Raw genomic sequence first — 23621 nt, 5'->3', positions numbered from 1 at the left:
ATGTCATCTAGTGTGGTGTGTGGAAACTGATTTTTAGAAGTACCAATGCATGCAGGTACATTTCCGCTGGGTCAGCATTATAAGATGATGTTAAGAAATTGCTGCAGGTGCACTCCGACTGCTACCCAGGTGTATCTTAGCTGCTGTTTCTGTTCCGCCACAATGTGACATTGCGAATGATCAGAGAGAAGGCTCTTGTACAGGGCCGTCTCAACCATGCCGGGCGCCCTGGCGCCGTGGTGTGGAGATCGCTCCGGCGCCCCCACTCCGCTTCTTGTCGCGGCTGGTGGACGCCCCCCTGGTGCCCTGGCACCCCGCGCCACCCAGCCTACCCCTAGAGCCGGCCCTGCTCTTGTACGAGCTGTTTGCATTGTCTAGACCTGAGACCCACTCTTCTTACACCCCACCTCCCCCTGGATCCCATAAGCAAGGCCTGTGTAGCTTTGCTGTGCTGCATCTTGCAGACAGCTTTTGTGGCTCGTGGCTTCTGCTGATCTTCTATCTTCCTTTGCAACAATAAGAAAGTGGACACCACACCTCCATCATCTTTGCCTTCATTGCTCTGCTACAAGCCTCTCTTTATCCTGCTCAGGGTGTTACAGTGACCCTTAGCAGCTGACATAGACAGGTCAGCGCCTGTATTCATTGCCAAGTAGCTGCATGTATATTTGTGTCCTTCTGTTCTCTTCATGCATGCCATGCTGTGTGACAAGTCACTCTGGTGTATCTGAAGGGACCATTATATGTCACATGGTTCTTGTAAAATGTTCAGCGTTATAACCCAGGTGCTTTGAAACCGTAAAATACTGCCGTTGTTGGTTCAAATTCAAATCAATTTACAGTTCCACTTTAATTGATTTCAGTTCTGAACAAGCTTAGAATATTCTGCTTGTTGTAAGGTTAATGTTTTGAATTTGTTTGTCGTTCTGCTGCCTCTTCCATAGACTTTCCTCTTCAGTTTTGTTTGTTTGTCCTTGCATAATAATATTATTGTTATTTTGACTCCGTTGTTATGAAGGCATTGCCTTCATTCAGTATTTAACACTTGGAAAGTCCTTTGCATTTCTACCCTCGTAGTTAGGATCCCCTTCCTTCATCTTTACCTCAGGTTTTAGCTACAAATGAGTAGATAAAGTGTTGCTTTTAGAGTTGCATGGCATGGAAACATTGCAAACTGGCTGCTTGTGGGAGTGAGGATTTTTGTTGTTGATTTCATTGCCCAAACATTGCCTTCACACCTGTGGGAGTTTCTAATTCACAGAGAAGGAGCCATCGTTAGGTCAGAAACTCCACTGCAAACAGAAGGAATCACTATTGCAGGGACGATTATTTAAATGCAACAAATTACGCTCTCCCCCCCCCCCCTCTGTAGAGGAAATCAGTGGTCAGAGGGCTACTTTAAAAACTGTCACAAAGAAGCTGGCTCCAGTTCTGACTTGGCAATCACTATCACATAGCCCACATCTAAAATTCCTTGTAGGGCAGGATCAGCAGTTTTCATTCACTACCTTTTAAGCTGCTTTGTTATCCTGACAGTGAAAATAACAAAGTGAGAAAGGCCTTATGGTTCTGAATGAGGTTTGCTTTGTCAGAGTTCTTTGAAAGTCAGCCTGCAAGTTACTTACAGCTGTGTTCATTTGTTTTGTGTTAATGCATGTGAAACATCAGCAGTATTTTAGTTGCCCAGTTATAGAAACTCACTCTCCCACCTGACCTGCCATTTTTTGTCCCTTTTTGGTAGTCGGTGTAAAAGACTTACTAAGGCAACACCTGTGGCTTTAATGTGAACCACAGATCTCCAGGTCTGATCCTGAGTGGTGTTTTTATAATGCTGCGCCTCCTCTCCCCTAATACATGAGTTTCCCTGAGAATGTGAATAACAGCAGCCAGTTCTAGACAGTGGAAACTTAGGGGGGAAAGCTTATTACACAGGAGTGTGGGTGTGACTTCAAAAAGCTTCAGCTCTAGCAACTTGCATATGGAAATTAAGCATCGGAATACAGAATATTCCTTGTCATCACCATGTAAGACTATAGTAGATTTCATTATGCAGCACTGAATAATAGCTTGATTTAAAGCATTAATAAACTCTACATATGCACTTTCTTGCTGTGGGAATCCAGGATTCTAATTTAGTGAAATGCCAGAACAGGTCTTTTGTGTTCAGTCTGAGGAGTGCTATGTGCAAATTCTAAATTATGCCCAGACGTATATATTACACCGTTTACTAACTCTAATTATAAAACTGGTTCATTGTTATTTTTTAAGTATCCTAACAACTTCATGCAAAATGAGCTCCTCGTATTTATTGGCCTCATTTTGGAGAGGAGGGGAGGGGCTGCAATAAGGGTGATTAAATTTTAAATGCTAATATCAGCAACTGTGATCAGTTGTGTTCTGAATTGGAAAATAGCGATGGGCGCAGTGATTGGCTACACAAGGGCCAATAAACTGAATACTAGTAAGACAGAGGCTCTATGGATTGGTAGACTTTTGTCCCAGGTACTGAGTAGACAGCCCAGCCTAGATGTGGGTAACACACATTCCCTTGAAAGAGCAGGGAAGACTGGTGGTTCGGTGGCATTGAGTGCCTGCTTCCAGCTACATCCATTCCTAAAAGGAGACAGCTTTGTCACAGTAATCCATCTTCTGGAAAACACCTGATGGATTACTCTTCTGCCTGCTACTTGGGGCTGCCCTTAAAGACAGTCCGGAAGTTGCAGCTTGTTCATGTTGCAGCTGCCAGAATTAGAAGTGGTCCAGCCTGTCAGAAACATGTTTGTATCGGCTGAGGGAGCTGCATTGCATTGGTTGCTTATTTGCTTCCCATAAATCCTGCCAAGTGCTCCTTGTAAACAGAGGTTCTGCGCTGGACTGTGCCCCAAAAGTTAGGTGGCAGACAATAGAAAGGATTCCTTCTGTGTAAACAGTTTGAAAATCGCTGCAGTAGCTGCAGTACAGTGGTACCTCGGGTTACAAACGCTTCAGGTTACAAACTCCACTAACCCAGAAATAGTACCCCAGGTTAAGAACCTTGCTTCAGGATGAAAACAGAAATCGTTTTCTGGCAGTGCAGCAGCAGCAGCAGGATGCCCCATTAGTGGTGCTTCAGGTTAACAGTTTCAACGAACCTCCAGAACAAATTAAGTTCTTAACCAGAGGTACCACTGTATGGCGATTCAGATAGCTTTGTGTTACGTAATTTGCCTTCCACCCAGGTTAGGGTGGTGTCAGCTGAACCAAGTTAAGTTTTCAAAACGTTCTCCCCCACCCCAGTTCCAGAAGTTGTATAATAGAGATTACCAGGCTCCCACAGTTTTGCTTACTAGCTTTGCTGGTCCAGAATGAGGAATGACAGGCAGAAATTTTGTGTCAGTTGCTATTCCCCCCCCCCCTGGCTCCAAGGTTGAAAGCAGCCCTGGCTTGTTCGGCAGCTGGGCGGCCAAAGTGTCTGGAATGCCTTGGTTATATAGAACAAACTGGCATGGTCTCCACCACCCAGCAACACCCCTGCACCTATTCCTTTGTCCAGCTCAGGAAATGTTTCCTGAGTCACACAGAGCAAACCTGGCAGGGAACAGTAAGGTCAAAAGCCAGACAACCAAATATTTTGGCTTGCTTATTAGAGCTAGTAAAAACCATTCTCAAACCTCAGCAGAGCCTTGGGCAGGCATCCCCAAACTGTGGCCCTCCAGATGTTTTGGCCTACAACTCCCATGATCGCTAGGTAACAGGACCAGTGGTCGGGGAAGATGGGAATTGTAGTCCCAAAACATCTGGAGGGCTGAAGTTTGGGGATGCCTGCCCTTGGGCATTACATTCTCCGCTGCCCTGCATGTACAGAGCAGCTTGTCACATTTAAAAACTTTGTTCATGGTAGGAAAACCAGAACCCCACATGACATGTCACATGGTAGTGCTGACATTCCATGGTAGTGCCCTTGGAACTTGCATGTGACACCTGGTGTCCAAAATGTCAATTCTCCCCAGTCTTGGGTGCTTTTAAAGTGCATATGGGCCTTGTTGGAGATGTTTCTCAGCTGAAAGCAGCCATCAGTGTGGAGGGAAGTGGGGGGGGGGGGAGGGATGGTTAAATCTACTTACATCCTGGCTTAATGCCGAAAGCTTCTTTCTTTTCAAGCAGCTGGTTTCCCTTGGCTAAGAGTGGCTTTGGCCTCAGCCGTGAATAGTTCAAAGCCTAGTATGGCTAATAGGTTCCGACCTCTCTGTCAGCTGTCACACATTGGCACTGGTTGTAAGTTTATGCCAGACAATGATATTTCCTTGTGTTGCAATCCTTTTTGTTGTTGCTGGTTTTTGGAAACCAAGAAGCCGTTCAAAACATTCTGTGCGTGTATTGTGCTTCCTAGAAGATGCAGCCTTGTTCACGTACAAAATAACATTTGACTTGGACACGGCATGCAAGTTTGGGTACATAAAGAACATCCAACTCTGGATATCCCTGGCCCCTATTTGGTACCCATAAAAGCACAGCAGAATTATTTTGTCATTTCAGCCCTTTTGATTAGGAAGCAATATATGAAACAAAAGTAAAATAATGAAACAGAGCTTGTTGGCATCTCACTTTTTGATCTCATTTTATGGTGGGGCATCTTAGTGGTCTTTGGCATTCCATTGTCCAGAATGGCAGGCGTTGGCCTTCTTTTGGCAGTGCAGAGCTGAGAGGTTTATGCATGCCAATAGTTAAGTGTTCTTGGTTCTTGCCAATCTTACATGGGGCCCCTCATTTCTGAACTTTCAGGACCTGTCAACTAGGATTTATACTTTTCCCTGATGAGAAATATTAACTTCTTTGATTTTTTTTTTTAAAAAAACTTTCTAGGAATCTGCATGCGCAGGCAGTAATTTATTCTGAAACTAAATCCTATCATAGAACCTAGGACTGTACTTCTCAAAAGGTGTTCAAATGTCATTGATCTTGGTGACAGGACTCTAGGAAGTGCCTTTACAGCCATGAGTGTGATAGCATGACCAAGTCTTGCTTTCGTACCGGTTGCATTAAAATAAAGGAGATTGCATCTGGAAGTAGTGTGGTGAATCAGTCAGAGCATTAATAAGGTTTGGCGCTCAAAAAATCATCAGAAAAGTATTTCTGCCTCTGCAAAAGAAGGAAGCGTGTTTGCAAAGTCTGACTAGAAACACTAGTCAGTGTTGCATATGGCTATGTAATTTGCTTTTTCTTTCAGCTATTTGGAACACTGCCATACTGGAAAATAATAGTTCTACCTAGCATATATTTTCATTCTGGAGCCGCTATGTAGTAATACCCTTCATTGTTGTCATAAGCTAAAATCACCAATCAAATGATAAAGGTATAATTTATGCTAAACTGGTGCTTGGGTCTAGAAGCTTTTTCAGAGACTAACAATTCAGTGGAGACTGCTTTTATACATATGGCTATATAAAATGCTTATTAATGGCAGCAGATGTTGCACTTTAATCCCTTAAAATGATTGTTTGGTACCAGCAGGCGATTTATTAAGCCTGAGTTGTGTGAAATTGCGTGTGCATAAGCTGCTATTTAGATTGTAAAAATGCCATTGAAAACTGTTAAAAAAGTTCTGCCTGTAATTGGCAGAGAGGTATTAGTTCTTCCAAAAGAAGTCTATGTGTACTCTTGGCCCCTGTGCTCCAACCTCTTTATCATTTATCTTCTTGTATTAATGTCACTGAATTATTAATTTATACATTGGGTGGGATGGGGTGAAGGCACCATTTAAATGTGTGGCAAATGTATCCTTATCGCAGGAGACATGAAAGGAGTCATTTTGTGTTATCTGCAAAATGGAAAGGACATTTTAAAATTTCATTTACAGTAATCGACTTCTCTTCCAGTAAAACACCTAGATTATTGCTACCATAATATAATGCTCTTATTAAAATTTTGTAATCTTCTTCACTCTTTTCACTTATAAATAAGGTTGATGGACAAATTCTGGCTTCATTTGTGCGGTTTTTACTGTGCGCTTTTACTATCTGATCATCACCGGGCAAATTGAGTGTGCTGTTAATTGTGGTTCAAAAATGTAATTCGTATTAGTTGCGTGTGTGTAGCAAGCGAGGCCAAAATTATGAGCATAATTACCAGGGCAGGCGCTAGGAATTTACAGTGAATATTGCATGTTGTGAAATAGCTATCTCTGAAAAGCAAGGTCATCAAATGACAATCATCATCAAATTGTGCAGGATTTTGTGAGTGTGAAAATCATGATATGAATTAAATTTCAAAAGGTGAATAATTAATGTGGCAACAGAAATATATGAGGATTTGAATATGTTCACAATTGGCAAGACAATGCTTAAGTTTAATATACTACCAGGGTTTCACTTGATGTTCAAGAGGAAATTTTGAGCTAGGAGTTTCAAAGCTGGTTTGAAGTATGGGCATGCAGGAAAAGGCTTTGAATACATAGGGAAGGCTAGTATATGTAGAAGAAACTTTGGAAAGCTACCCAGAACGTGCCCATCAACATAAGCTTTGTGTATAAGTGAGAAAGAGTGCCAAAGAGGTTCAAAATGAACTTGCTGGAGCTTTTTCTGTAGTTTTGTAAGTTGCTTTGGAGAGAGATCCATTTCTGGAAAACTTGTGTTCAATCAAAATCAGTTTAGAGGGAAGCTGTATGTGTGTATTCAATGCACTTGTTCGTCAGCTCAAATACTTTTGGCTGCACAATGGAAGTTTCCCCCCCTCTTCTGTGCAAGACCCCTAAATCTGTTCTGGGGTTCCCTCCAGCCCTCCAGAGGAAATCTGGAAAGGGCATGTAGCATACGTTGGGATAAGAGCTGTTGCACAAGTGGAATGTGTGCATTGGATACCTTCCTCATTTCCTGTGTGATACACTTCTACCCATTGTTCAAAACTCACATTGTCCTAGGCACATTTTGCAACAGGGATTTTCATTAGCTCGAGCAGTTTTTGAGCTCTGAGTGCAGTACTGTGCCTAAAATTTCAGATTAAAACTGCAGAGTGGAAGAAAAGGAGGACCTTTTTCTGCCTCCCCACTTCCAGCTGCTCTCTGAAGACTGGAGAAGAGACCCTCTTAGGAATATTAGTGGTGTGCGCAGGGGAAGGACTAGACCAGGCATCCACAAACTGCAGCCCTCCAGATGTTTTGGCCTACAACTCCCATGATCCCTAGCTAACAGGACCAGTGGTCGGGGAAGATGGGAATTGTAGTCCAAAACGTCTGGAGGGCCGAAGTTTGGGGGTGCCTGGACTAGACCATGTGAAAAATGAATGTCATATTTTAGCTGAAGTTCATTCATTTTCAGCTTTGTATTCTTGTTATAAAAAGCATGCCTAGACAATTCCGTTGTTGTGCCCACAACCTAGGTCTAAGGTGCCATTTAGCTCCTAGCTTTCATATATCTTAATTTCTAACACTGCTTCTGCCTTTTTTCCACTCTGTCATCTAAAGCTGATGGATTTTAGCATCCAAAGAGAAAATGTAGAACAGTAGTCCCAATTCATCCCTCCCTGAATGTTTTTATTTTAAAAAGAACAGCAACATAAACATGTGTGGTTTGGAAGCAGAGATAGTCCCCCATCTCGAATCACTCTCTGAAACATTTGCCTCACGCTTTGCCATAATATTTCAAATAATATTTGACAGGTTCTAAAAGCAGGAGACAAAGACCCTACCTCTTTGGAACTGTATAAGGACAGGGTTTCCCAAACTTTGGCCTCCATCTGTTTTTGGACTACAGCTCCCACCATCCCTAGCTAGCAGGGCCAGTGGTCAGGGATGATGGGAACTGTAGCCCCCAAACAGCTGGAGACCCAAGTTTCGGAAAACCTGGTATAAGCTAGCTAACACAGTCACAGGTATCTGGTTGGCCACTGTGAGAACAGGATGCTGGACTGGATGGGCCATTGGCCTGATCCAGCAGGTCATCCTTATGTTTTTAATTGGGTGTAATCATTCCTGCCAACCTAGCAGCTCGAAAGAACATCAAAGTGCAAGTAGATAAATAGGTACCGCTACAGCGGGAAGGTAAATGGCATTTCTGTGTGCTGCTCTGGTTCGCCAGCAGCGGCTTTGTCATGCTGGCCACATGACCTGGAAGCTGTACGTCAGCTCCCTCGGCATATAGAGCAAGATGAGCGCCGCAACCCCAGAGTCGGTCACGATTGGACCTAATGGTCAGGGGTCCCTTTACCTTTAATCATTACAACAAACCTGTAAGTTAAGTTATTTACTCTCCATGTTGCAGATGCTGGGCCCATAGGCACTGACTCTGAGGGATCGAGGCAGTTTTGGAGCCCCAGAGGGGGCCAGGCCACCCCAGTATTCAGAATACTGTTGCGTTCTCCTCTGGAGAATGTGGTGCCTCTGGGTGGGATTGAGGCTGAGAGGGAGAGAGTGTGCTTTGCATAATGCCATGTAGAGGCACCATTCTAACGTGTGTGTGTGTGTGTGTGTTCCTGGTCCACAGCTCAATGTCTTTTCCAGTGTGCTATGCCAGTTCTAGACTCTTCAGTGAGATGGCAGTTTCTCCGAAGCTCACATATCTACACACATTTTATTCTACATGGTTGAGAAGAGAGCATGTTAAGAAACATCCCACTTCATATGCAATAAATGGATACGAAGTATGGCAGAAGCATGTTCTATGGTGGTAGCTTAGGCTACCTGAACTGAGGTTCATTTCTTCTTCATTTCCTTTAGTGATGGCTTTTGGAGACCGCATACTGGGAGCAAGAAAGGGGATGCCACATTGTCCCATTCAGAAAGCTTTTAAGCAGGGCTTGGTGGAAAGTCAAGATACAAAGTTAAACAAACAAACAAACAAACATGCCAATTAAAAACCCCTGGTTTCTCTTGACCTTGAGGTCATGGAAGCTAGCTTGCAAAGCAACATGGTAATGCTCTGGTGCTGTTTCTCTTGTGAGACACCTGTCCGTCACCTCGCCTGCCTACCCCTGGTAGTGGTGCTGTTGCTGTGGGCAATTGCTACTTGGCTCAGCTCAGTGGTTAAATTGTAAGCCTGTACTTTAGAAAACAACAACAACCAAAAACACCTCTCCCCAACACTAGCTGTTTCCTTGTTTAGGGGCTCCTTAAATGTGCAGCTTTATAAGCTGGTTGTTTGCGAAGTGAAATCTTTTAATGGTCTAGAAGGGGAATGGGAGCAAACTGGATTTAAAGCAAGGAGAAAGAGAGACACACACTCTCTTTCTTCCACCCCTCCCATTTAAAACATAATTATTATAAAGCCTCCTAAATGTTCTGCTCCCCTGCTGCGTAAAGTGGCATGTCTGGAAAATCGCTTTATGTCAGTGACTGGCAGCAGGCACTGTTCCCACCCCCCCCTTTAATTTTTTTCTGCTGATGATAGGCATAGTGGGGATAGGTGAAGGGCTGGCTTGTAGTTTTGTGTAGCTTCCTTCCACAAGTCAGATTTTCCCCTATGGATTCTCTTGCTTTGTTTTGGTGGTAATTTAAAGATCCCATGCTATTGATTTCCCCCCTTCTTTTGGTAAGCTAAGTAGTGCATTCCAGCCAACATATTTCTCTTGCTAGCTCTTTCAGATATTATTACCATTAGAGATTAAAATAGCACCACAGCCCACATGTGGGATACTGAAGAGAGAGGGGGGGAGAGAGAGCAGTAGCTTTCATGTTCGTCTGCAGAGAGGCGTTCCACTACCTTGAGATAATTAAATGGTCTGTAAAGCATTTGGGGAATAAGGCTTCACGGAAAGCACTCTAATAGTTTATTTTATTTTTTTGTTGTTGGTTTTTAATGGGACTAATCTTTGCTCCGTTGGGGCTTTGGGGCTATCGGAATGAGAGTAAGGAGTTGAGGAATTCTCTTTACAGATGTACTAATGGTGCTTTTAAAAGACAAAGAGAGGATAAAGAAGAGAGGAGGGGGGATTCAGAATGAGACAGAAGATAGCATTTAACGATCGGGTGTTTACAGTCTAATTAAATATATTTAGTATCACTGTTGTCATAAAAGCTGGCTTTCTTTAAAATGTGAATTACTGCATCACCGTGATAAAACATTGCCTGAGGTCATGATCTTATTAGGTCCTAAACTACTTACTCATGAGTTACTCTGTTGTTCAGGAATTGTCTCACAAATGTCAAATGGGTAAGTGGTTTCAGGACTCCGGTTATGAACATGTGCAGTTCTGCGTGGTGCGTTTTTCCTCTTGCTATAGTTACAGATTTTTCATAATTGCTTGCATGCTCATCAGATGTGTTTTGTCTCCAATTACCTCATTGTTGCCAAGGAATCTCTGTTGGTGGTATTGATGAGCTAATATGTGACAGATCTTGGGTCATTATTATTTCATTTAGTGGTTGTATGTATAGACCAAGAGGGAATCTGAATATTGATTCCCTGAATGGCTAGTAACAATGATTTATGAGCTAGAAATTCAGCACAGTGAGCCAAATAGAGTAGCTAGATTACATCTTATGAGCTACCATTGATTTTGTTTCATATTTCGCTGCACAGTGATTAGACCAGGATATCACAAATATTAGCTCTGAAGCTATGTTCTTTCTAGAAGAATCAGGATTGCAGAGTAAATTATCGATAATGCAAATGTATGTTTATCCACATTGACTGGAGAAGCACTCCTTCTCTTCTTTAACATATTTGCTGTCACCGCTGTTAGTTACTGCCGATCTACCCTCCCGAGGTTGTCTGGACTTGAATGTGCATTCCATAATACATTTTCCAAAGTTGACGTTCGTAGCTTCACTGCCAATAGAGTGAAAAAGCACTGCAAAACCTGAATATCTATCTACAGATGTTGGTCTGCTGAGGAAAGAAGCAGGCTATGTACTCTGAATACAGTGCAAGGAGCAGACAGTTCCACAGCTGCCTGCAACTTACCCCCTGTTGTGCCATCAGCATTATACTCTGTGGTATGGTTTACAGTGGTACCTCCGTTTAGGACCTCAATTGGTTCTGGGGAGCTGGTCACTCCCCGAGCAGATCGTAAACGGAGCGCCTTTTTTGTGTGCGCATGAAGTGCCGATAGAGTGCTTCTGCGCATGCGCAAGCTGCGCAGATCGCTTCTGTGCATCCGTGGAACCCGGATGTAAGCACTTCCGGGTCTGCAGCGGTCACAAACTGATCGATCACAAACAGCAGTGATCGTAAACCGACGTATGACTGTATTCAGATATGTAACAGAAGGCAAAGTTACAGTATCTCTACAGAAAGCTTTCTGTATATGAAAGCCCTCATAGTGCTTTATATTTTGTAAACTTTCATAGCTCTAAACTATGCTTAGACCAGTGATAGCTCCAGAAATTCTGACTTCAGCTGCCTTCCAGCCCAGGCAGTTTGGCCAATGTTCAGGTTTGACAAAAAGGTACGTGTTTCCTAGGTTAGACTGAGGCCCTGTTCAAAAGTGACTTATCAGCAAAAGAGCTCAATCAAGCATGAGTCTGAAATGCACACCTCCAGTGTGGGCTCTGGTCTGTCAGATGCATGCAGCAGAAATCATGTGCAGCTTGTTTGTTTGTTTGTTTGTTTGTTTGTTTTGAGGGGTGGAGTGGTGGGATAGCGCTACCATCCCAGGCTGCCGATCGCATGTTTGATTGTCCTCCTGTGCCCTTCGTTGTAGGTAAACTGAGTTATTGGTTTGCCTTATGCGTTAATCTTTCATGTCCTTATATGGCGTTATTTTAAAATAAATAACTGTATAGCCCACACTTCAAATATTTCTCCACCTACCCCGTGGTTGGCTATTGCAGTAAGTAATTCAAATACTATTGTTAAAGAACATAAAACCTGTGGTGAAAAATAAAAGAACAGACAGTGGCATAAACACCATTGTAGATGGAGCAAACGTCCGTCCCCCCAATTGCATATATCATTGGTGGTGGGGTCTGTTCCAGGCACCGAAAAGACAATGAAAGTGGCCCATTGAACCTTCCTGAATAAATAAATTCATAGCTGCAGCAACCCACCGTTAACTAGCTTCTCTCATGCCACACCATATTCACCACTTGCCACAGCTTGTTTGGCAGGGGTACCATGGTGGAGAAAGCCTCTGATTGTGACTGTAGCGTAGTGTAGCTTCCTAACATCATCATCATCATCATCATCATCATTTATTTTAACCCATGGGCAGATACGGAATTCTGAGAGAATGTTCTGGGCCCTTTACTATTGAGAATTATGATTGGGTAGAAACAAGAGCTTTGATGCACTTACACCCTGTTTTCTTCCTACTCAGCCCTCTTTTCTCTCAGTTGCACCCCAACCTAGGCTACTTGCTTTGTTTCTTACCCTATTATGGACCTTTCCTTCTTGCACCAAGGCCTAATTTGCAGTCATCCCTTTGGTACCTCTTCTCTTCAGCGTCTGCACTATTTCCTGCTCCAGGCATCCAGTTAGAATTGATCTCGTTTTTCTTGTAACATCCCATTAAAACTGTTCTCTCGCTTCTAATCGGACGCTACCAGAGAGAACACTTTTCTGAGTCTGCTGGCCAGTCGGAACCAAGCACAGCCTGGATAAGCTCAGTTGGTCAGAGCATGGTGCTGATAACACCCACAAGGTTGCAGGTTCTATCCCCATGTGGGACAGCTGCATTCTATGAAAATGAAACTAGTTCTATGGAACAGTAGAGAGCCAAAGCACACAATGTGGGCAGTACTTGGGAGAGGACTATAGTTTATATAATCCACCGCACAGGGGACTCGAAAGCCTGGCAGGTACACAAGCATGTTTGTGTGAGCACACTGATACCTGTGGCACCATGTTGGAGAACCTTAGCGTGTCAGGCCAACATTGGAGAAAAGTGATCAAAGTAACATAATGTTTGCATAACATGATTAAAGGTTTCTATGTTGAGAAAACTGTAATTTATCATAACCCTTACTTATCTGAGTCTCTCAACTTATCTAAAGTTTGTCAACTAGCTGAAACCGAAAGGACAGAAACGGCACACTGTTTTTCCTTAGGAAATGTGGGGGAGAGCATGGGATTTTCAGGCAGCATGGTGGCATAATCTGTTTAACTCTAGCAGTCACTTCTGTCCCACAGGACCTGTGAGGAGTATGATAAGGGCTCTGTGATTCATTTTAGCCACTAAAAGGGTTTATGTAGGAAGTAGGCTAACTAGTAACCATCTTTGGGTCAGTTACGGCCACAAGGTTACTGGTTGTATACCACTGTGTTAAGAACAGTCTCAACCCCCCCCCCAAAAAAACCCCACCATGGATGGCTTCAGAATTCATAATAGCTGTTTCTGTCCTGGAGGAAAACTGTGTGTGTTCTATCTGTCACACTTCCACAGTCATTGACAGAGGGCTTTGGAGAGCATCAGCACTGGGGCAGAACAGAGGAGATGTCTAGTTGAATGGTGTGTATGTAGATCTTATGGAAGTTAAATAGTTTATTTGTAGGTTATGATAGAAATAGTGTTGTTGTTTTTTTTAAAGAAGAAGAAAAAGCAACTCATGCTTTAGGATGCAATGGTGTTATAAATCCATGGTGTTATTCTTTCTGTCCAATATGAGGTGTTGTGTTTCAAGTTTTAGTTTCGTCTATCATTTAAAAGAAGGGAGGGGGAAAGAGCACACCAAATTTAAGTAAGTGTTTCGTGCATGGCTCAGGTAGCCCCTAACATTCAGAATGGTGTGGGGAGGATTCAATTGCAGCGAGGTTGGCACCAGGCCCATTTGAAATACTGTTGCAACGTGCAAACCCTAGAAGTCAAGGCTTTATTTAACCCAATTATTCAAGATGGTTAAACAAACAACGAAGTATGTATATTCCACAAAGCTGATTTGTTGCCAAGTCACAAGACTTGGTTTTATTTTGTCAGGTGGATGTTGGGCCCTGGGCTGATGACGCTGTTTAGATTGGGATGTCAGCTGTGAGTGGCATGTGTGAACCTCCTTTTTATTTGAAACTTATTCTCTTCCCCGCCCCCCCTCCTGCTTTTCTCATGCCAAGAAACGAAAGGTCATAATGCAAATCAAGTATGTTACACTCCTCACTGTGAGCTATATGAAGCTTCACGTAACACATCCATTCCAGAGCTACAGGCATGTCTGGTCACAGACCCATGATGTTTGCCTACTTCTGCTTCAAACAAATGTTCTGACTTGCATGAAGAAAAACAACACACACACACACACACACACACACACACACACACACAACTACACCTGGATGGCAAATGAAGTTAACCAAGCAAATGCAGCAATCTTGTTAAAAATAGGTTGCTGGAAATCCTTATCAGCACTGACAGTAAATGAGAGAGTTGATTTCTCTTCCTAAAGTTTTGGAATGACCAGTTTCTCAGCTTATGGTCTGATCTTCCCTTTTTAGGTGAAGTGAATTGATTATTATAATGACACACACACACACACACACACACAGAGAGAGAGAGAGAGAGAGAGAGAGAGAGAGAGAGAGAGAGAGAGAGAGAGAGTGCTTTGCTATAGTAGTTATCAATTCCTGCAAAGCAACCCTGTAGGGTGGATCTTATCCCCAGTGGAAAGGGATTGAAACTGATCGGTTTTGTGGAAGCCAATGTGACTCTTGTTTCAGTGGGACCACTTTCCATGGACCAGTATAGACCGGTAGATTTTCTGTTCCACGAAAAGGTGAAGAAGCTATTGAACTCTCCGCCTTCTGCTTCTTGCCTTTCAAATTCCAACATGGCCTGTCTTTGGCACATGCATACTTTATAGCTCTTCATTATTTTCGTTTGTTTGTTTGTTTTGTTTTTTGATGTTCATAAAATCCAGCCTACGTAAAGATTGAAAATGAGACCTATTTGTTTTGCAGTTTTCGCACGGGCCTAGGAGTGTTTAATGAAAGGAATGGTAAACAGCTTCAGATTGTGCCTCTGGTGTCCACAGAGTGATCAGCATATTTAACATGCTCAGCATGACTCTAAGATATTACAGCTGATAATAGTTGTAATTGACTTGCAGACTCTCTCTCTCTCCCTCCCTCCCTCCCTCAACCGCACCCCCAGAACAGGGGGAGTCATCAAGAGGGCAAGCTGTTAGTCACAGGAAGCCCCCCCCCTCTCCCACACTCTCTTTTTTTAAATCTACCTTATCACTAGTAAACGTTTACTTTTTTTGGCTTAGTGAATGAGAAATCCCCAGAGTATCCAAACATCATCCTGCATTAACAAGAAGGGGTAGAACTAGCCTGTCTGAAAAGCAGAAATGTACAAAGCATATAACTGGTGGGAAATGAAGGAGGCTTAGCTCTACCGGAATGATGATGGGCCATAAAAATAGTTTCCTTTTCTATCTCCCTCCCTCCCCTCCCTTTCTGCTCACCGCCCCCCAAATCCCATTTATTTTCCTGGCGAATGATTGAGGTAGACCACTGTGCCACTGCGGATGGAAAGGATAAATTGCAAAGCTGAAATGGTTTTTGTAGAGTGTTTTGCTTGTCACGCAGGTAGATTCTCCTTTGTGAGTAAACTCCGTCGTAGTGATTAACACAGGATCCAGTCCGGTGGGACTTGAGCTTTGTGATCTCTCGTTTGGCTTAGATTCAGGGTACATGTATATTTATCCCATACTGTTTCAGGCTTCGCTAAAGCATTGATGTATCACTTCAGAGCACGCAGCAGCTGAGTGTATAAAAATGACTTTCTTAGTGTAACACTGGGTCACCTTGGTCAGGTCTCCTACTCGCTGTGCTATTCCCTTTCCTGATACTGCATTCCTTCTGTTTGACTCAAATGGTAATGTTTTGTGTTAGAAATCCAAAATTCAAGGCGTTAATTAATGGAAACTGTGGAGTACAGACCTAGAGATAAGACCCCCTCCTTCATACAGGGTGGTCTTGAACACTGCAGTGTTTTTAATGGAATAACAGTCTCTTTGTAGCTGCTTTGGCCATTTATTTTTTCCTTATGGGAGAAGCAAGTTACATACTGATTATTTACCGTCTAAAAGAGTCTCAATACTTAAGACTACTTGGATGTGATACATGTCATGTCAGACTGTACCACTTCAAAATGTAAGTGGAGGAATGCACTTTCCATGTTCTTTCCATTATCAAGAACTCCCTGCATGTGAAAAGCTGGCTGGAATGTCAGGGAGAATTTTTAGTCAGACCCTTTCCTTACACTATATTTCCACAGCAGATATTTTCTGATGCAAGGAATGTGGCCATGTGCAATTTAAGAATGTCTTACTACCGGTATGTGCTTTGTACGAACCTGTGGATTAACCCCTGTGTTTTGACCATACTGTATTCAGAAACAAGGGTGGATGAAGCATAGTGAATATGTTAAATCTTACCCAACTTTCCATAATACATTCTCATTGATGATTGAATAGCCATTTGAGTATAGAATCAGGAAATGGTAGTTGTTCAGATTAACTAATGTGAAGGATGGTGATCTACCAGTGGCTGTGTTTACACCACACAGAAAACCATAGTTAATGGTTTTCCATGAATGCATCTTTCTGGGTTGTTTTTCTTCTCTCTGCTAGTGTACAGAGGAAATAAACCATGATCAGTGGCTGGAACCAAGGATTTTGATTTGTTTTGCTCCCAACAAATCACAGTGAGTAACCCAATCTTGGCTACAGATTGCACTGTGTTGGGAGTGAAACAAGCATGATCCCTGGATGAGACCTGGAAGAAATCATGGCTTATTTCTTCCCTTGGCTACTGGGGAAGAGCATAGCAGCTGCAACCGGTTTGTGCATGGTAGTGCAAGGTTTACGGTACTGCGCTGGATGAACACAGAATATGCTTATGATGTAAAGTTAGGTTTCCCTATTGATTCAGTTGGATTGTCTTTGATACCAATCATTATAAATTAAATTATGGTTGGTTGTGTTTGTCAGTGATCAAAAAGGGAACGAAGGGGGTATCTTTCAGAACTTTGAAGAAAAGATGACAACTGGGTCACTTTACCACTTCTTTGCCTTACTTTGTGAAAAGATTAGGAAGGATGATGTCTTGACCTAGCATTGTCTGACCTATAGAGAATAGCAAAGATAGTAATTCCAGCCTGGTGAAAGAGTGTGTGAATATCTCCTCCTGGATTTCCTAATCCTAGTTTCTTCTTTCCAATACACATTAATATACAGTATGGCCAATGTTGTCAGGATGCGACAGAGATATGAAAATGGCATCATCAAGATTTTGAGATGTGTTTGGTATGTGCCATCTTGCTTTGCTGAGATAAGGTTTTAATTGTCTTTCCAAATTTCCTAGACATAATGTGTAATGGGCAGCTTCCCCCCCCCCTTCCCTAGTAAACAGAAAACCTTTAAAGTGTTGTAAATCAGGTCAAATAATTAGCTTCTCTTGTCTACAAAAGACTGAAAGTTGGTTGCTCCTGTACCTAACTAATCTTTCTGTCTTTAAGTACGCATGCACAAAAAAGCTCCTTAAACACCCTTTTTGCTGTCCAAGGCAGGATGTTTCTGAAGGAGACCATGCTATTTCCCAGAGAGAGGGATTTAAGTTTCCAGGGAAGTTTTCCAGGCAGCTTTGGTTGCACTCTGAAATCCAATCTGCCTTTTGACTCTAGAGACTGTCTCCCTTCCCCACTATCATGATGGACTAGTGGTGGGTTGTTGTTGTTTTTTAAAAAAGAACACATTAAGAAAAGGTCTGAAGGGAAATGAGCTATTTGCACAGAAAAGCCACTTACTATATGAACTACATTTGCTGTTTGCGAAGAGGTAACCTGATATGGCTTTTCCTGCTGGTGTTTGTCTGATTTGGGTTGTGTTGTTGTTGTTGTTGAGTTACTCTGCCTCCTTATCTACAGCAATTATAGGGTCTGAAAGACAGGGCTGTCAGCAGCATCTTCAAACACAAGTGTGCTCTGGCTCCAGGTTGGTACCTCATCCGCGCCACTATCGCATGTCGAGTAGTTTTGCGCTATGGTGCTGAAGATGCATTATTTTGTTTGTTTATACTATTGATTAAGAAGGGGGCGAAGTGTTGTGTGTGATGTACTAGATGATTATTTGTGGGAAAGATCAGGAACCAAGGTGTACATTAATATTTGTTGTTGAGAGTATTTGTGTGTGTGTGTGTGTGTGTGTGTGTTAGATAGATTCAAGTAAGCAAATAAATAATACAAAGATCTACACTACTAATTTTACCCAAAAGCTTTTGATTTCAATACAGATGCTTATATACTAATTTATTTGGTGCTAACACAAGGGACGGATAATCCGATAAAGCCCCAACTGCTGACTTACATATTTGCCTTTCCATACGATAGGCAGGAATCGAGATATACTTTGCTGCCAGCTTCCAGATTGTGAATACTTTCTTTGACACAGACGTATTGGCTTGCTCCGTCTGTCAGCCAACAGCTGTTGCTGCTGCACCTACTTCTGTATTGTCCCAGACACATCCTCAAGCTACTTTCAAGTCATGCCAAACACCTAAATGGAATCTATGGTCACGGAGAAGCCTGTTGTTTTCTGTGTCTCGTCAGCTGTTGCCCTCTCCTCTCCCAAGTAAAGTGGTATTGGAACTCCTCTTGTGTTCCAAGTCTTTCCTTCCTTTCTGCCTTCCTACAAACCACAACCCAGCGAGGTGACATTTGACAGAGCGCACAGGCCTGTCACTGTACGACACGAAGACCCTCTATTCCCCTGCCCCTCCTTCATATTGATGTGTGCAGCTAAGTAGTCCGTCTAAGCATTATGTTCAGGAAATCGAAAAAACCCATTAAAACCAAATCTCGGCAAATCTAAAAATCCTCTGAATGGTTTGGGAGTAATCAAAAGACTGGCTTAATTTCCCTTGCAGTCATTAATGTGCCTCAGCCATGCGCTCAAATTATTCTAATGGCTAGGTCAAGTCGCACTGTACCGTCTGCGAAGTGTGTGAAATGTTTTCGGCAATTACTCTTCTGGGTTGCAACGGGTAAAGAGTTAATCTGACTTTTCTGCCCTTCCGTCTTTGTGCCACCTGTGCCTGAGCACACGGGTCAGTCTACCATTCTTAACTGAATGGCTTGACTGGTTTACCTAACTGGGAAATAAGCTCCCCTTTCCTCCACCCCCCACCCCACCCCGCCACCATCAGGAGGAGAAAGCATCATTCTTTCAGCTATACTTGGCAGACCATTTCTTTGCAGCCTCTATAGATTTTTCAGCATAGAAAGCTCTCCCCGCTCTGGGTGAAAGACCCCGCGATGTAACATGACTATTCCTTTGTGTCAGCTTCAGGAAACTCCTGCCGCAGCTGATGTGCCGCCACTAGATTAACTGGTGACGGATCTATTTTTTCCCCTCTCCCTCTCTCTTTTTTTTTACTCTAGGTGCTTGGGCTTCTGCCAGGGAGAGAACTATGCTTTGTTTGTCTGCACTGAACTTCTTCCCCTTTGCCACTGAAAATGCCTTAGTGGCTGCCCTCTACTGAAACATCCTTTGTGTCATGATATGAATCGCTTTGGCCTTGTGCTGGTTCAGAACCTGCCGGCTGCTTTTGCACGTTACAGGGAAGGAACAGCTCCCAAGTCCAGCATAAGCAATTGTCTGTGTGATGAGCAGAGGGTCAGTATAGAATCATAGAATTGGAAGGGGTTCTGAGGGTCATCTAGTCCAGCCCCCTGCAGTGTAGTCACAGGAACATTGGAGGCTCCTTTCCTCAAGCCACCAGGCCATTTAGCTCAGTATTGTCTACAATGACAGTGTGGTGGCTCTCCAGGACAGGGTTCTGTATCAACCCTACCCGGAGATGCCAGCGACTGAATCTACAATGCAGACGCTGTCCCACTGAGCTACAGCCCTTCCCCTCTGTTGCCAGACCAGAACCCTGATTTTTTTTTAAAAACTATAAAAATACTGGTTTGATCTACCAAATCTCCTTGGACTGAACAGGTGATGTGACTGGCTTCTGGTCTAGCCTCAGAGGATGGGAGCTTTCTCTGGAAGCAACCCTCTCTTCCAGTGACAGCAGGGAACCTGACCCACCTGTGGTGATCTCTTTCAGGGTTGGCAGTGTAGGTCAATGGTGAGAATTCATAATAACTTGTAGATTTAACTTGTAGGGGGTTATAGATCAGAGTCGAGCATCCTCCGGGAGCAGGGATTTGGGAGAGGAGACTCTTTGTCTCCTCCTTTATTACAGCCTTGTTCAAAATGATAGAGTTGCACACACATGATCAGCTCTCTCATTCCCCCCCCCTTTAAACCCTCAAATTTATTGATGCATGAAGAATAATGATTATGCTTCAATACTAAAACAACAACAACCAGAATCGTAGATTCTGTGTGCCTAGCGTGCACACATGCGACAGTCAGGCATTAAAAGTGCAAGAGAAACCCACCATTTCACACCAATAAAGTGAAGGAGGGGTTAACTGCAGGAGGTGTTATGACTGACAATGGAAAGATCGCTATTAAGTAGCTGATGACCGCAATCCTAAGCATACTTGCGGCGAATTAAATCACAGCAAAATCAATAGAATGTACTTCTGAATAATGTGGTTAGGAATGGAATGGGTTGTGGGTTTCTCTTTCTTTCTTTCTTTCTTTCTTTCTTTCTTTCTTTCTTTCTTTCTTTCTTTCTTTCTTTCTTCTTTTTGAGAAATAGGTTCCCCCCCCCCCAAAAAAACCCCTAGGTATAGTCCATAGGTCCCTTGCACTGGGATAGTCCAAAAAGGGGGGGTGGGCTTTATTGTCCTTTATTCTGTCCAAATCTTCTGTCTTCATGGCTTTCTCCCCTTTCCTTTGAAAATCTTGAAACAAGAGTTAGCAATTAAAGTACCGTAGCCATTTCGGTTCATGGCAGCAAGGCATTGATACCCATACTATCGTTGCCTTAAGTCCAGGGAACCACAGTCGCTGACAGTATAGTGGTTGTAATCTCTAATGATAGAACTGTTGCATGTGGCTGACTTGGGGATTCCAGCAGCAGGCTGGATTTGGCAGAAGAATTCTTTTTATTTTCCTCCTCTGGCTGCTTGCAGGGTACTCCCCCCCCCCCCCTTTTAAAGAGAAACTCTGGAGCTCACATTGTTGGTTTGACTCTGCTGTGCTTTGGCATGGCAGTGAGGAAAACAAGGGCCACCAGAGCTGTTTTGTCTGCGGACTACTTTGCAGACTTAGTTGTTTGCATTTGGGAGGTTGCTTTTGTAGGCTTAGCAGTAGATGTTTTGAAAGGGAGATTAAAGTTCCGAAAGATGCCTAGTGCTCTGCCTCCCTCTGTGCCGTAGAAAGCTGTTTGCTTCTCAGTGAAGGGGACACAAATGAAAGCAAAGCAGTTTCGCCCTTTTTCAGCATGGCTCTCTTGGACAAAAACCTTCTGCACTAATGTGTGTGCAGTGCACTCTTGTTGTAGGAAAGAAGAATCTCATTTTGTTCAGTGGTTCCTTGGTTAATTTCTAAGGTCTGAGGCTCAAACTGGCATGGAAGTCCTTCACTCTAATCCCAAATGTTAATGTGTTTGTCTTACAATTAATTGGCTATAGAGAAGGGGGATATTCTGCACATTCTCAGGGATGCTCTTTTCAGCCTTACCTGCCAGTAATGTGCTGGCATGGCCTGACTGCCATTAAGCCCAGAGGCTTAAAAGCTTGCCTTAATGCTGCCAATGGCAAACGGTTTCCATCCAGACTTTGATGGATTGTTTTTGGCTCCCAGAAACCATGTCTCTGCAGAAGACATATTTTGGATTTGGCACTGCTGCTGGTCATAGGGGGGCAGGAGCTGCTTCAGCAAAAAATGGGATATTTTGATTGTATCGTTTCTGCCGCTTCTGCTTTTTGTCTGAAGGGGCGCCGATTCATACATAATACAAAGGGTGGGACTAGTGATGCAAGTGGAAGGCAGGGAAACTGTGGAGGAGAGACCTCCTGCTTAGTTTCTTTTGGCAGCTGCCCGACTTCCTTGTACGAGTGGGTTTTTCTTTTTCCCTCGCCTCCCAATGTTTTAACTGGAGACTTCATGGAAATCCACTTCCCTGGCTTCGCCACTTCTCACTGGAACATGCCAGCATCATTAACAGTTCCTGTCTCAGTTGGAAGATGATCATTAAAACAATTTTATTTATTTTTTTAACTTAATGGTGGCTAGTTGTTGGTTCTTCCTGCAACCCCTGCCCGCTTTCTTATAAACGAGTCTGATCTCTATGTATCGTTTCTAAAACGTTTTAGTGACGCGAACATGAGTTGATTTTTATTTTATTTTTTTCCATTTCCATTTCTTTCCCCAGTTATGAAGATCAATGATGTAGACCACCCACTCGAATGACGCTGGACATTTATAACTGGAATCTTTAAGGAATAAAAAGAAGAAATAAGTCGAGAAAGGGGGGTCAATAATGGTGGCTTCTGATTGCAGAATGAAAAGGTTTTGGCTACTTCTGATAGTCAGCTTCCTCCAGTGTACAGAAGGTAAGATAAATGCACTTAAGTTAAAATATTGAGTTTCTGTTGTGATGAGATGTGTCTGTTCATGTAAACTACGAGTCCAAAAGGACAAGATAATTTATTGCAGAAAAGATGCTCCATATTTTTGCATCACATCTACCCTAGTGGGATATAACATATTTTGGCATATGCTGGTATATTTGTCAACTTCTGGAGCTTATTCTTTTGGGCTGTATCCACATGTGATTGACCAATATGATTATTCTTGATGTGTATATATATATATTTTCATTCTCATGGCGTATTGTTAGGTTAGGTGAAGCTATTTTTCCTGTGGCTTTTCCATTCCTTTCCCCCTCTCTTTATGAATACCTTAAAATTTTTAATTTTAAGTCATTATGTCCTTCAAATTAGGTTTAAGAACTTGACTAAAACAGCTTCCTAACTTTGCTTTAACTATTATTAAGCATCTGCAGTAAATTCTAAGTGGCCTCTTATTTTAAAATGTAAATGATTAATGGATGCCCGACAATGGAATATGTTGTCTAGCAAATGGAGTGCCAGGGTGACTGTCCTTGAGTGGCAGGTGGTTTATTTTTGGATTCCTCTTGTTGAGCCATCTCAAAACGCTGTCCTTGAAAACCAGCAAACTGCAAGTTACATAAACACAAGACATAGCAGCTTTAAATATGTATGATCCAATGGAAGAGAAAGTGCATTCGGGGCTATTGCTTTCTCACTTACTGGTCTTATTGACATCAGTGTGGAAAGTCGCTAGTGGAAAATCAGTACATCTCAGAACTGGGTAAAGTGTAATTGAAATTGGGTCACCATCAACTTAAATCTCAGTGCTGCTTGAAAATTTATTTACTTACTGTTAGATGCCGTACCTAAGGCTACACTTAAATTAGAAAGAAAAGAACAAGCATCTTCCCCACCCCCTCTTTTCGAACAAAATTGTCATGTTCATTTTCACTGGTGTCACAGACCTAGTCATTTGTGCTAGCGTATTTCCTTTCAACACGAGCACAACACCCCCCTGGCACTGTTGCAGTGCCACGCTTGTGTAGCAGGTTGTCAGGATAGATAATCAAGCAAAGCTGCTGCTCGACCTCCATTCATTCCGCATGAGCCCCATTGAAATGAATGGAGATTACATGACATTGAATTATACAGTACAGTGTATCTCTTTTATCTCAGTTCTAATACATGAAAATCAGCTAAGAGTTCTTAGCAACAAACTAGCTAAGCTGCAACAGACATTTTGTTGTTGTGTTAAAAACAAC

At 42.8% G+C, this 23621-nt stretch overlaps 1 protein-coding gene across 10 annotated transcripts in view; it reads left to right on the top strand.

Moving 5' to 3' along the window:
• The window catches only part of ADGRL2 (adhesion G protein-coupled receptor L2), a 257131-nt gene that overhangs the window by 65894 nt on the left and 167616 nt on the right, over positions 1-23621 (top strand). For all 10 annotated transcript variants that reach the window (XM_060276788.1, XM_060276789.1, XM_035123241.2 and 7 more), the window contains exon 2: positions 22179-22359. In XM_060276788.1, the coding sequence (XP_060132771.1) occupies positions 22287-22359 (73 nt within the window). In that variant the 5' untranslated portion in view covers positions 22179-22286. The remainder of the gene's footprint in view (positions 1-22178; positions 22360-23621) is intronic.

Source organism: Zootoca vivipara, chromosome 7, assembly GCF_963506605.1.
Source record: "Zootoca vivipara chromosome 7, rZooViv1.1, whole genome shotgun sequence".
In the NCBI taxonomy this organism is placed as follows: Eukaryota; Metazoa; Chordata; class Lepidosauria; order Squamata; family Lacertidae; genus Zootoca; species Zootoca vivipara.
Note: the sequence above shows the minus strand (reverse complement) of the source record. Positions and strands in the feature narration are given on the sequence as shown.